Source organism: Homalodisca vitripennis, chromosome 1 (assembly GCF_021130785.1).
Source record: "Homalodisca vitripennis isolate AUS2020 chromosome 1, UT_GWSS_2.1, whole genome shotgun sequence".
Lineage (NCBI taxonomy): Eukaryota > Metazoa > Arthropoda > Insecta > Hemiptera > Cicadellidae > Homalodisca > Homalodisca vitripennis.
The window spans coordinates 4,318,660-4,334,127 of NC_060207.1; the positions used below are offsets into that span (position 1 = coordinate 4,318,660).

The window sequence follows — 15,468 nt, forward strand, 5'->3', positions numbered from 1 at the left end:
CCATGTCTCAGTCAGAATTAATTTACCAAAATGCCAGCAGCTTTCACCACATGACGGAATGTCCACACAACAGATGAAAGAGGAACCTTATCTGGTGATAGTTTTGGTTGACGGATAGCGTTAACCAACCATCTTAAAAGTTTAATTGTATAAATCAATCTCTTTGCCTACTAACATAAATCTTATCTTTGTTTCAGTTAAGTGCAGCTTTAAATGAGCTTTGGTCAGTCATATCTGCACCAGTTGCCAAGAGAATGGCTATCATAGCGGCAGATAGAGAGAGGCTAAAGAAACCATTGTCTCGGCCTTCTTCTGCTATTTCAGCAGCCACAAAGAAAAGTCTTCTTCGTAAGCAAAAGTTAGTTTGAAAAAAGTTATTGTATTAGTGAAAAATATAGTCACACCACTAATCATAAAACTTTCAATGTTTTTTTATGCAAGTTTAATTAGCTTAACTATGTTTTATTTTGAAAGAGTGCTAAATCAAACTTACAATATCCAATAACTGTTAAATATAAGGATTCAAGTCAATAAAGATTATTATTTTTCAGGAGTATGGTCAGTCCTGTTACATCACAACTTCCTCAAGAAAACAGACTCAGGACCAAGTCTCTGTGTCTTCTTGTAAAACCAAGTGGGTATTTCAGGTGTCATATTTTAAATTTCCATGCATCTATGTGTTACTAGGTTTTATATCCATTAACACGTAAATTGTTTTGTACGCCCGTACCTGATCGGGAACACACTGGGCTTTTGTTAAGTGATTTGTACGCCCGATTGGGTACACTTGGCTATGCATTTCATTATTGTGTTTTTATTATTTGCCTTGGTGGTTTGTTAAATTTGATCCCATTCTGAAATAAATACCTCAGACTATCGTGTACCCCGTCATGTGTACAATTACTTAATTTTTAATGTAAATTAATTTTTGTTGATACCCCTTGGGGTACACAGTGAAAAATTGAAAAAACAATAATATAATTGTTTTTGGGCAAAATTGCAAAGCCTGCATTTATTATTATTGAATAATCAATGGCAAATAAAAAAGTCCAGAAAATCACTGATGTTGTGAACGTGTTAACAACATTACACTATTAACAAATATCAAATTCCAATAATCAATATTTAAAAAATACATTTTTTACATTTCTGATTGACTATTCGAATAAATGAATGAATGAGCTCTTTATTGTTTACAGGTGAAGAATAAATTGCCATTGTTACTATTAGTTGTTAAGATATTTTCATTTTCTTGTAGCTGCCCTGTTCTGTTCACTTGGAACAAGAATATGAGGAAATCCCTTCCGTTATTGCACTTGGGTCTAAAAAGACTTTTTGTATCGTTTCTGAAGGGGCAGGATATTCGGGATGGGTAAGGTCGGGAGTTGGGATAGATCCCACGAGGAGCGACAACGAGCACTATCCCACTCATGTCATCTTGAAAGAGAGGAGACACCAACCTCTTCCAGTCAGAGTGGGCATGGAAGCCATACTTTCTCATGTTTAGGCTTTAAAGTAAGGGAACTCCACCAACTTTAACAGTTATTTTGACCTATTAATCCTTTTTACCCCAGTGTCTCAACATATGTGGCTAGTGATGTCACACTCCTAAATGTTCATAGGGTTGCCCAGGTTTAAGTGGTACATCGATTTTTGGTGTAACCAGTGTATGTTCTATTGGAAAGTATAAATAAACAAGCCAGAAGTCGTTTTATTTTAAAAGTAGCATGTTTTATAACAACTGAATTAACTTTTTCCTAAATGACAACTCGGACAGTTTCATAGGTCAACTACATGTTGTTAGTTGGTCTTTGGTCTCTGTTACAAGTTACAAATTCTCACTTGTACAAACATCTTTCTTTTAGCATACATAAACAATATCTAAATCAAGAATCAATTTCTTAAAAATAGTGTACACAATATTTTATTGGACTTACTCTTTTCCTATTCGGGAGGGGGTTGGTAGAGAATAAAAGTCAACTAACATCTTATGTTAACCTTTTTAAATTAAGTTACCTGCTCTGTTTGTTATTGGCGTTGGAATTTTGAAAGGTTAACAGGGTTTCGGACATTTGCCATCATTATAACATTTTATAACTTTTATAGCGATGGAAAATGTCCAAACCCTGCTATCCTTTCAAGTTACCTGCGATTAATCATTCTGTTATTAAATCAATTTTTCAAAAAGCTGAACAAGATACTTTTTCAATGAAGTATTAATAACTTTACTTGACAAAATTACAATAAATACCAAACGAATAAATATTATGCACAGCAGTACATACAGCAGCTGCTATGCTTTCATTTTACTGATAACACAGAGGAAGTAAAATAAAAAATATAACCAAAGAAATGATTAGTAATTGGATGCACTTGTTATCGAGTTTCATTCTACAAAGATGTGTAAATTTACAAGATATCTTGTGTTATTATTATCCCTAGGGCATTGTTAATCTTACAAAATTTTATTATTGATTATTTGGTATTTTTTCAGATTTAACAAGATCCAGATCTTTTGTGAAGAGTAATTCTTCTAGTGGTAGAAGTTCGAGTAGCTCACGTAAACCCTGGAAATAACCAAGTAAAATAGTGTTAGTGATCTATTTTTTAATTCTTGTTGTATATTTCATGTTTTCAGCAAATTTAATTTATTAATATTTTTGTGTTGTTTTATGATATGAACTAAGATAGTGTAATGATGTAAAATCGTATTGTAAAGATAATTATATAAAATTGTAGTAATTAGTGTTGAATTATATTTTCCTATTTATTTTGGATACAACAGTTCAAGTATTTTTAGTGTTTTTTGTACCTTATCTGTGTTAATTATTATAGTTACCTTTTCCTATTCTATGTGTTCTGTCTAGTTGAAAGTTTTACTTAATTTGTAAAGAAAGGAATTTATGTGAATACACTTGTAAAAAAACTTAATTTTAAATACAAATCAGACTCTTGTATCAAGTAGTCAAGTTAGAACAAGTAGACTAGATCTACTCTAGGTATAAATATCCTTAATCATCATTATCCATTAAAATGCCTTTCTTTTATTGTATACACTTTTTTGTTATTTATTTCATTAAATTAATACAAAAATTAACCTTTATGTTAGATTTTTGTTGTAGTCTTAATTTTGGTGCTTACCTATATTATATACTTTGAAAATGGACTTTAAATTACTAGGTGGTATCCAATTTTGTTCTGGGTTTGTTCCTAAATCTAAACGAATGAAAACGAGATAATCACATCAACCTACCAGGTTGGTGAAAAGTTAATTAAATATGTACCTTGGTCTTAATATTTGGATAGCAAGCTAGAGTTTATGTAACAAATATGAAACTGTAATTAAACTTTGTTTTGATTTGAGACATGAAAAACACTCCTAAATGAAACTAACCTATAAACCACTTGATGCTAAATTTTACTTGAATAAATATTAATTATAAATTAGCATATAATCACCATCAATGTGATGTGTCCAGAAGAACACAGTGCATAGTGAGCTATATTAAAGTCTTTATGACGACAAAAAAATAATTTTTTGTGAAAATACAAACTGTTATACAAATATTATTTGATAATTGTAAAACTGTGCAATAGCACTTACATTTTTGGTTTTTTACTATAAAAAATTGTATATCTGTAGAAAATATATAGTGTTTTCTAGTAAAATATAAATCTTTTGCCAAATTGATCTCTTTTACAAATATAATATATAGTTTCGTATCTGGCACTGTGATAACTATAACTTTACATATTTCAATGCATTTATGAAAAACACTCATGTTTCTAAGATCAGTAATATTTTTGTTTAGATAGTGCACAATAATGTTTTTATCATGAATAGTAAAATGTTATATTGTGTAACATAGAAATATTTATGCAATATCAGGCCATGAAGGGGTAGAGAGGTGACTGACCTTGAATGTGACTAAATATCAACAGGTGCTGTGCACTGCTAGTTGCTGCACAGTTCAGCAGATACTGCCAATATACACAATTTGATATAAGATGCCCACATGCTATATTATTAGCTTTACACTGTGTTTTGTTTTAAATTAATATTTGGATTATTCCTTATCCAGATATTCCAGCACTAATTTAGTCCATATATTTGCGGGCTTTAGTGAAGTTCAGTTTAATCGTAGATATTTTTGTGTGAATAAATGTTCAAATATGTAAAGTTTTACATAAAAACTATACTAACAGTAGCCCTATTAATACGTACTGTACAAGTAATGTAGTATAATGACTCAAATATAATTCAGTAACTATGTATAAAATGTTCAAACACAACAAACTTGTGGAAATGGTATAGAAATATTTATTCTATTATCCAGTTGTGGATATTGACATGTTAGCGCATGTCCGTAGACACCATGGGCTCTATGGCAGACAAAAAATGAGAAGCTGACTACCATTTTGCCCTCTTCACAATGTATCCGAGGTACAAAATTGGCTTTAGCTCATTTTAATTTTCAGTTCCTTGAACATTAATATGCAACATTTTAAATGAGGACAAAATATAATGCATCTATTGAGGTTTTATGCTTTTAGCAATATTTTATGTACAATGTCTGTCTTGGTTTGCTAACAGTTAATTGATGTTAAATATATAGTTAAAATAGTCATGGATGTTTTGTGTTTTGTAAGTATATTTATAGTTACATTAATTTTAATCCTTAATCAGAAAGACTGAGAGAGTGTAAATGCCTTACTTCTTTGTTTTTTTAGAATTTTTGGAAGACCGTTTCATGAAGGATATGTTTATTTTGTGGTTGTGTGTGTCAGTAACATAAAGAAGCTCTAGAATGTTATACAATCTAAAGGTGTGTTTGAACTTAGTGCCTTTATTGAATACATATGTATTACTTTAACAGTTGGTTTTTACGTGCTTGTATTAAATAATAGATTGGTTATCAACACACATATTTGTGGAATTGAGCCTTATTCACACTGTGATAGTACTATCTAAATATTTGAGATAGTAAAATCTTCCTGTCTCCCTGTACATAAATATAGATGAGACCAGTGCAATTCTTAATATGTTTATTTGCACCTTTTTATAGTCGATTAGATGTATCATTAGTAGAAATTTGCTTACAAAAATAATTCTGTGTACCTACTATAGTTCAATATCTACAGTGATACTGAGGAGAAGAATGATATAAAAATCTAGATTTATTTTAAGTTTATCAGATTTTATTTGTGTCTATTCTATTACACTAAATGTTGAGGAAGTTTCATTCCTCTATACTGTATGTGCAGGGTTCAAGCTGTGATAACAACTTTCTTAGCAAAAATGTTACAAGCTTTTCAGACATTTTAGCAAATATATTTGTCTTGTAGCATTTATTAATAACTAAGGTATTCCGTGGAATATTTATCGAAAAACAGTTGGAAGTTCTATAATACTTAATCGTCCAGAACCAATATTTACATTAATATACATAGTGTTGTTAAAATATTTAGAACCTCAATAATTTAAAAGATTTTTTAAGAGATTTTATTAAAAGCAGCATAGATAAAAAAAATTTTTAATTTATTTGTAAAATGTACAAAAAAGTATCTTAATTTAAAGTTAAATTAAATATTATGGTTATTTTTTTATACAATTTTTGAGTTATATGGATAAAGTTGTTGAACCTGTTTGTAAACCATTTTAACTTTCATTCTCAACCGGCATTGGTTACTTTATTGAGCTTAAACACAATTTAAAACTATATTTTTTAACACCACTTTATCTTAGTTAAACAGATTTTATTAATTTGCCGCGGCTGGTGCTCGCTTGTTGAAACGTGCAAACCGTCAGACCGTGTAGGGCGATCATGCGCGGTTTACTCGCGCACCTAAGTTTGAGAAGGAGCCTTAATAAATTAAATATTGTTTAATATATTAGACAATTTCCCATCAGCTTCTTCCATATGAGCTCTAGGCCTCCAGTGACAGGTTTAACAATGAATAGTTTAACTTTCAAAATTGCAGTTTAGTAGTAAAAAGCCAAAACTGGTACCTTTTTCATTCTTACAGACACTAAACTTGGTTGCAAATAATTTGCTTTATACGTCTAGATCCAGAAATAAACAATAGTAAGTTAAATGTAACTCCCATAATTGTTGCTCCATTAACGTTCAGACTTCCAACCACAGTTTGTTGACCGGCCCGCCGGCGCCACACGGTGTCTTAATATTTTATATATATGAAATTAAATGTGATGACAAAATGTATGATCTTATAGTATCAATGAAAAACAATATTTTTAATGGTGTGAACTGATTTTCCAAATGCGATGTACTTTTTTCGTGGTTACTTTTCGCTTTCGTCGAGATTTTGCGGTAGCTTTTCTCAACAGCGTCACATTTTCTCTGCTCGTTTCGCAAAATCCGATCGCAGCTTAAACCCTGGATATGTTTAGTTAAACTCTGCGCAGTTTCATTAAAAATGTAATGGTTTGTTTAAATAATTAGGTACAGTAGTGTATTCATGTAAATTTATAGACTTCCTACGTATTGGGTAGAACACCACCCGTAGTGGCCCCACAAGATGAGTGGACAGTCACGTAATTTTAAAGAATGAACAGATTAGATTGTCCACTAGCTGTCAGGGGATATTCCTAGATGCTACAGTAAGGGAACAATTTTATATAATGTTGTGATAACAATATTATATTGGTGGTGCAGAACTGAGGGGTATGTTTTATTGTTAGCTGGAGAGGTTGGTCTAGTTATAATCAATGATTATTTTTAATTGGTGATTTTAATAATAAATATCTAGAACATATATTTTTGTGTCACTGTGCAAGAGAACTGTCAACTAAATCTAGCTGCATCTCAAGCAATACCATAAATATTTTTATGTGATGTTTTCTTTGGTACAAAGTGCTGAATCCGTACACAGCCAGCCACTTTCAATGGTCATGTTCTGTGTTCTCCACAGATCCTGCCTCAGTCCTACAATTAATTAGAATCAAAGACTGGTCTGCTATTCGAGGATATACATAAGACACTACATGTTTTTGTTTTGTTTTTATTTTTAAATTATTTTAATGACGCTTCTATTCACTTATCGCCGTATTTACCTTTTATTTTCTTACTTTATCACAAAAATTTAAAGTAGCTTAGTTGCAGTGAAATGTAAATGTACATTATTTGGTTTACTTTTGGGTTGTATAAGTCAATAGCATATTTGTATTTAATTTAGTTGGAACATTATTATTTCCTTCAACAAACTATTATTGCGAAGAATGAATTTAGCTCCTAAATTATTATATTTAAGCATTCAAATAACTTTACATTATTTGTAATGGAGTTAGTTGCACATAATATACGTACAAGAACAAGCATAGGCGTATCTAGGGGCAGATTTTGAGGTTGTAATCCCCCCTCCATTGATAAATTATTCAAGGTATACGAGTATTTTAACTTGTAAGAAAGTATACTTGTAGTTGAGCAATGTAACATAGTTCAGTTTTGTTTTAATTTGTTTAATATTTTAACTATAACAGCTGACATGTAGTAAACCACAAGACTCATACTTCGTAAGTTTTTGGAAACACAAGCTCGTCTGCGACCTGTGGGTGTTTACAAACAATACAGACCTCACTTCCTGTGCTCGGGTGAGAGAGAGAACAATGGCCATGAACACCTGCCTATCAGTAGTCTCTTTGAACCGCTAAATTAATAGTCTTAACATACTTCACTTTTGTTTTTGGCACTAGTCGTGCATTAATGACTTGTGTTATTAATGAATACAGATAGTGGTAGTACTAACAAAAATAAAATATAAGTACAAACCTCCGATTGCTGATTTTACCATTTAGAAATATAATTCTTATTTGTTCTTCTTGATTATTATAATCAAAGCAAAGAAATGTCGTGGTCATTTAAATAATATCTGGCAAGAAGTATCTAATGTTTTATTTGACACCTTAGAACACATTTTGTTTACATCAATTCCAGGAATAACATAAATAAATAATAATAATAAAAATATATGTGGCGATAATTTTGTAGGTTGCCAACAGCAACAATGAAGCCCAATGGCATGGTGAAATTTTACTCTAACAATAAGTTTTATGTTCAAACTTCTTTAATTGAATACTTTATTCCAATTTTCATGTTACAATGTTTTTAGATACTTTTCATACTATAAATTATAAGTTTTATTTGTTCAGGTTCAACGTACTTGCTTGTAAGAAACTACTAAATAAAAGCAAATTTGTTATGTAAAATATTAACAAAAATGTCTATACCATGTATGCCTTCCCTGTCAAATCTCAGGTTGGCTGTAATAGTTTGTCTAACACTGCAACTCAAAAAAAATGTCTAATATGGCATTAGAGTCCTTGTTATCACTAGTATGATTACATTAAAATTGTCATAAATACAATATAGATTTTTCTTTTGTCGATTTATATTCGTGTACGTTCATTAATTATTACGAAGTTACTAACTGATCGCACTTTGTGCACGAAAACCCAAAATTACACAATGAAAGATCGTGCTTTGTAAATTATGTTTAACTAGAAGTTCATATTTTATATTCTATATTTGTCCATCGCCGAGTGTTTGCTGGGTCTATACGTAATGCACGCAACGGACGTCATCAGCCGCAGTAAAACCACACGCACGTAATGCATGTCTCGGAATGTGTTTCGTTGTGTACACAGTAAATATAGCATGTATAAAAATACATGATAATTTATATCCTAATATGTTTTGTTAGAGATACCATAGTTTTAAATTTTAAAAAGTATTTAAATGTCAAATGAATATTATTTAAGTAGTACAAATACACGTCCATATGAAGGGCCTAACTGCAAAAGTCACATTCTCCACTTTTGCTGAAAAGTGAGTTATTAGCATATTATTATTTCTCTCACTGAAATGAACCAGTTTCTTAAGGTTGTAACTGTCAAAACTCACAATATCCTATTAAAATTGAATGTTAAATATCACGTTCTTAAGCAAAAGTAACATTCTCCACTGAGCGTTTTCTGGCAAAATTCACATTCTCCTCTCAGCCAATGGCGGAGCTCTGTGTAGTCACGTGATGCTGTCAATTAATCATCTGTACTCAACTTTGATTAAAACTGTTTTAAATGTGTTTAATAACTTGTACTGAATTAATAAAAAGTCTCAAAACATCATTTTGGTATTTTTTTATTCTTAAAAATAATAATCCTACGTCTGTAAATATTTTCTAGTCTGAAAACTGCTAGAATGCTTGGTGTCAAAAGTAACATTCTCCAAATCAAACATGCATAACTCACATTCTCCATATCTATAAGTTGTTTTTCTCAGTTAATTTATGTGTATGATTTGAATCAGCTATTCAGTATGAATATAAGGAATTTATATTAATAAAATCAAGTCTAAAATTCTGTTTTAATAGAAAAATACAGGTTTTTCACGCTTCCTATACAATTAGCCAAAGTGGAGATTGTGACTTGCAGTTAGGCCCTTCATATGTTCTAGTTATATACATGTATGTATGTATAAGACATTTATCTTGAAGGCCCATATTAGAATGTATAAATTCTAGGTAATAATAATAATGCTCTCATACGGCTGTCAAACGTACAGTTTTAAATGTTATTAACATTTAACATATTCCGGGTGTGGGGAGGGGTTCCAGTACCCCACCTGTAGGTCATCCTAGATACGCTTATGAGAACAATGCCACAAGTGCTTTATCGTGTAATAGTAGTGATATATCTATATAAAAATGTTACATATATATAATAGTAACACTTTTTTGTGGTTATTTAAACTACAAACCCCCATATTATTATTTGAAAAGTAAAGATTTAATTTCTACATAAAGTGTATTTATTTTTGTTGATTGCCATACTGGGTATAACCTAAAGAAAATCAGGCCCGTTTTACACCCTGTCAGCGCCCTAGGCACAACGAAGAGTTGCGCCCCTTTTTATACCCCTGTCCCTGCCTTCATAATACCCCTTAACTTTAGATTTAGACTGAAATGCCAGTTTTGGTTCGGGGAGGGACTTTAGACTTAATATCATTTAGGTAACTCTCCTTTAAAAATTCTAACTTAGGTAACTCTCCTGATTCTTTTCGAGAACCTTTCCATTATCCACCACCTATGGACCTGCCGTGTCCCGGACTGGCAACTGGTAGCCGTGAGGTATCTACTGGCCTGCGGTGGGAATGCGTGTAACATACCTCACGGACCACCCACCCTCCCTTCTTTACATTTGAAGTATTTACATTATAGTATTCGTTTAATCACATTTTCTTTGGATTATGTTTGGTTTATAGGCTTACCACTAGACTGACTAGAGACTCATACAATAGCTTGTTTCTGGTTTCTCGTGTTGCAAAGTCGTCAATAATGTTTTTGTAGTCTAATTTTAAAGTAATGTCGTTTTGGGTGCACAGCAACAATGAGCCATTAACCTTTTCATGAACCATCGACGATCTAATTTCTGACTTCACTCTTTTCAAAGCTGAAAAGCTACGTTCAAAGTTTTGCCCATCAATATCGTTCTTGTATACTTCTTGTAACAGTTTAGCTTCACAAGCCACCTCTTTGGAAGTTTTCTCTTCTAGATCTTGTAAGATATTAAATCTTGTGTCGAGATTTTTATAGGCGTCCCTTCTTTTGTTGAGCTGCGAAGCTATGTTGTGAACAATGTCAATAAACACCCCAGTGCAAAATCTTTCTCGAGGATATGATTCTTCCAAGCTTCTGTCCTTCTTTTCATCGGGCAATAACTTTCTTTTTCTTACTTTGTCGTATACAGATAAGAATAAGAATAAGAATAAGAATCATTTATTCCATTGATCTGTTTACAGATATAGGACAAGTCATTTTAAAATTACATACATTGTTAAAGCTAAAAATTACATTAACACAAAAGTGTTGTAAAAAGTTCACATGAAATTTAAGTAAAGTAGCAATAAATAAAAGTAATTATAGTTAGTTATAAACTAAAACCTAACATTAATATGGCAATTCATGAATTCCTCAATGCTGTAAAAAGGATTTTTCACTAGCCAATCATATAACTTTTTTTTAAATATTTTAAAGGAAACAAGTCTCGCATCATCAGGCAGCTTATTAAAAAAATTTATAAAATTTAATTTAAACGAGCTTTTAGTTTTAGCTAGTCTGTGAGGCAATATATCAATCTTATTCCTTCCCCTAGTGTTGTATTGATGGATCTCCTGTCTTGTATGAAAAAGATTCAAATTAGATTTTGTATACAATAAAACTTGAAAAATATAAAGATTTACTATTGTGGGAATTTGAAATTGTACAAAAAGAGGTTTGCAGTGTTCAAGTGGGTTGGCTCCTCCAATATTACGAACAGCCTTTTTCTGTAGCACAAGAATGTCAATGACATGTGAAGAATGACCCCATACAAGTAGACCATACAATATGTGCGACTGAAAAAGCCCAAAATATGCCAATCTTAAATACTCTGGACTAACAAAACTTTTGAGTTTCCAAAGTAAGTAATTTACTCTAGAGATTTTGTTACAGACAGTATCTATATGAGTTGACCAGTTTAATTTTGAGTCTACATTAATTCCTAGGAGCTTGACCGATACCAAATTGATTTCCTGTTTGAGGCTTAAAGTAATACACTGTGTTTTATCCAAATTGCATGCTAGCTTATTTGCTGCAAACCATTCATAAGCCCTTTTCTCAGATTGTTGGGTAATTTGTGCCAAACAGTCTAAATTATGATGACTAGAAAGTAAGGTGGTATCATCAGCGTAAATCACTGAATGAGTATTGAGGTTTTTAGGAAGATCATTAATATAAACAATAAAGAAAAAAGGCCCAAGAATAGAACCCTGTGGAACACCAGTTTCCACGGTTTTCATTTGAGAGCATTTATTCCTGACACATACATATTGCAATCTATTGGAAAGATATGACTTAATAAGTCTTGAAGCACAATCACTAACACCGTAAAATGCAAGCTTATCAAGAAGAACATCAACAAGGACACTGTCAAATGCTTTACTGAGGTCACATAAAACTAATGAAGAGGAATCCTTTTTTTCAAAAGCCTCTAGGGTATGATCAATTATGTTTAATACAGCCGAAGTTGTAGATCTTCCCTGGCGGAAGCCATATTGACTATTTGAAATTAAATTATGAAACTCAAAATAGCCATTCAGCTGGTTGTACATAATTGATTCAAAAATTTTAGAAAATATAGGGACAATTGAGATTGGACGATAGTTATGTACACAATTTTTGTCACCTTTCTTAAACACTGGAGTAACTTTTGACACCTTTAGTAAAGGTGAAAAAAAAACCTCATTCATGCAGTTATTTAAAATTATCGCTAGGGGTTCACTTATAAATTCAATAGTACTTTTAATAATGAAATTCGACAACCAATAATAGTCCATAGCTTTTGAATTTGAGAATTTTGACACAGCCTTTATAACATCCTCGGCTGTAACTGTTAGCCAAACAAATGAATTTTGATCAATCATTCGTTCTCCCAGAAAGTAATCAGGACTATGGTGACTGGGGGGAATTCCTTCACTAAGCTCTTTAATTGAGTTTATGAAATACTGGTTGAATTCCTCAGGATCCAAATTTACATCTTGACTGTGTGTAGGTGAGTGTTCATTACTAATCACCTTCCAAGCAGCCCTGCATTGGTTAGGAGCTTTACTAATATACTGCTCAACTGCAACTTTTTTTGCTAGTGTTAATTCATTCCTATACTTTTTTTATGTTGAATATATACATTATAAGCTGCCTGAGTTTGCTCTGACCCCCTTAAATTCAAACTTTTGTAAATTGTGAATAATGCAAGCATTTCATTTCTTGTTTTGGCTAGTTCCGGTGTATACCACTTGACAAGTTTAGTGTTATTAGACCGTGATTTATTTGAGGTTTTTACTAAGGGTGAGCAATAGTGCCATAAGTCAACAAATTTTTTAAAAAAACTATTAAAAAGTGTTTTAATGTCAATTTTATTTTGTTTAAAATCATCTATCATGTCCCAATTTTCTTTCTTTAAATAATAAATAAACTGATCCAGACTTTCATCACTGTGCCTTCTAATAAAACCATTACTAGCTTGCAACATGTTTTGATTGTTCTGTAAGTGCTTTGTGGAAAACATTTTAAAAAAAAGGGGTACATGGTCTGCAAGACAATGTTCACCAAGTGTAGTAGTAAATAGCTTTTTATTAAAATTAACAATAATATTGTCAATGCAGGAATTAAAACGTGTAGGTTGATTATTTGTAATAAAAAGATTAAATGATCTGAGAATGTTATTAAATTTAGAAAAATCCAAATTACCACTATCACTATTACCCATTTCAATATTAAAATCCCCAGCTATGAGTACCCTCTGGTTATTAATTAGTAACCTTTTGACAGCATGCTCAAAACAGTTAAAAAATTTGTTAATATCTCCATTTGGAGATCTATAAATGCTCACAATCAAAATATTTTCTTGTATTAATTTTATACAACATATTTCAAAATCTAACTCAAAATTAAATTTAGATACATCAACAACAGAAAATTGTATTGTATTTTTAACATAAATACCAACTCCACCATTTTTCATAGTTTTTCTACAGACTACGCTGGCTGGAGTAAAATTCTCTGGTACAAATAGATCTACTTGATTTTGTTTCAGCCAGTGTTCTGATATACAAATATAACGTTTAATCGGGTCAGGGGTAGTTTATAAAAATATAAAACCCTAAGACACCGGATAGAACAGCCGTGAGGGGAAAATTCCAGGGTTCGAACTAGAGAGGTTGTTTCCAAGTTCGGCTCATACCCGAATTAATGAAAACCAAAAGCCGAAGCAAAAACAGCACCGATGATCAACGGATCAACAGGCTTTCATCATCGCCGACTCGGAAACGAAAGGAAATAAAGGTAAGGCGTCAGCATTTGCTTCAGGATGACTGTTCTACCTAAACGTTCCCTAACACGATAGTTGCTAGTTCAACTGAAGCTCGAAACCAAGGAACGCTGGTGCCAACGTACGTCAAGCAACCCAGCGGCCTCGAAAAGAAAAGGTAAACTAAATTCAAACTCCTTGTTACTAGTAATATAATTTAGTCATATTCGTACTGATTTAATTCCTTGCTATATTATACAGGGTGATTCAAAACTAAACGGCAATCTCTCGAGAGCTTATTCTATAGCTAAAAACAAGTAAAAAAGTTCATATAACCATATGCCCGGAAACGCTTCGTTAGCGAGTTACGCCTAGCGAAAGATTTCGCCCGGATTTCAGAACCCTTGGTGAAGTCAGGCCGTATAAAAATGGTAAAGGTAGTTACAAAGATACAAATACGATTGTTTTTTATGTTTTTATATCTGACAAATTTATTAAAATTCGTCCCAGAGCTGTAAATGCAATACTTTCAGAGATATCTTACGTAAAACACAAGAATTGGTGCAAAGAAATAACACATTTTTGTGTTTAACGTAAGATTACTTCCATAAATGTTGTATAAATGTCATTTTTTTCTTAAACAGATTTGTAGAACATTTAATTCTGAAAAGATTCATGTGAATTACTTAGGAAACAAATTAATAATAGGTATTGAAATTTAGCTTTATTTAAAAATAAAACAGACGCACAAAAATGCATATCCTTATCTGCATAAAATATTAACTAATGTTTAGGTTGTGAGTAACAGCTGATCATTTATTCTAGACTGAACATTAACATAAAATGTATTTACCTTTATAAAACTGTAATAATCACCTATAATAGTTGCTCAAAGTGTCCACCGTTGTTAGCAATGCACGTTTTCGCACGACGAATCCACTCTTCTAGCGCGTTTCATAACGTTTGGAACATTCTTGATAGTTTCTGCCGCATCTGTAATGCGATTACGTAACTCCTCTATGGTGTTAATCCGTTTTGAATAAACAATTGACTTCATCCAACCCCATAAGAAAATCTGCTGGCGTGAGGTCAGAAGAACGTGGTGGAGGTCATATGAACTTTTTTACTTGTTTTTAGCTATAGAATAAGCTCCCGAGAGATTGCCGTTTACTTTTGAATCACCCTGTATATCTGCTTAAATACGTAATCTCATGTACTTATCGTATCGTTAGTGACGGCAAGTGCAGGCAAAAACGCGTTTAGGCAGGTAAAATAAGTACCTACTACGGCTAGGACTTACTTGCACCTTATCGCGTCGTATGTGGAGGCGGTGACGACGACTCCGACCGAGTCAGCCCGGCACAGCGTACTTACGTACTGTAGTACCTAGGTCGTCCGCTGTAAGGCGCCTCAGCCCTTGAAGCGAACTCCGGTGGATTTATCCTGAAACTCCGTGTCTTACCCGGTCGAGCCGGATCCCGCCAGCTGACGTCTCCTGCGTTGATGTTGAGCTACTGGAGTATAATTGTAGGTGAAAGAAATAAATATCATAACATGTCATTCAACTAAAAAATATTTTTCTTTCAAAATAGAAATTGCCTTATTGA

At 32.3% G+C, this 15,468-nt stretch overlaps 1 protein-coding gene across 3 annotated transcripts in view; it reads left to right on the forward strand.

Annotated features, from left to right (window-relative positions):
* LOC124356666 overlaps positions 1–2,717 on the forward strand; it is a 43,288-nt gene extending 40,571 nt beyond the window's left edge. For all 3 annotated transcript variants that reach the window (XM_046807810.1, XM_046807802.1, XM_046807816.1), the window contains 3 exons: positions 198–358; positions 552–634; positions 2,495–2,717. In XM_046807810.1, coding sequence (XP_046663766.1) covers positions 198–358; positions 552–634; positions 2,495–2,577 — 327 coding nt within the window. In that variant the 3' untranslated portion in view covers positions 2,578–2,717. The remainder of the gene's footprint in view (positions 1–197; positions 359–551; positions 635–2,494) is intronic.
* The last annotated feature ends 12,751 nt before the right edge of the window (positions 2,718–15,468 follow it).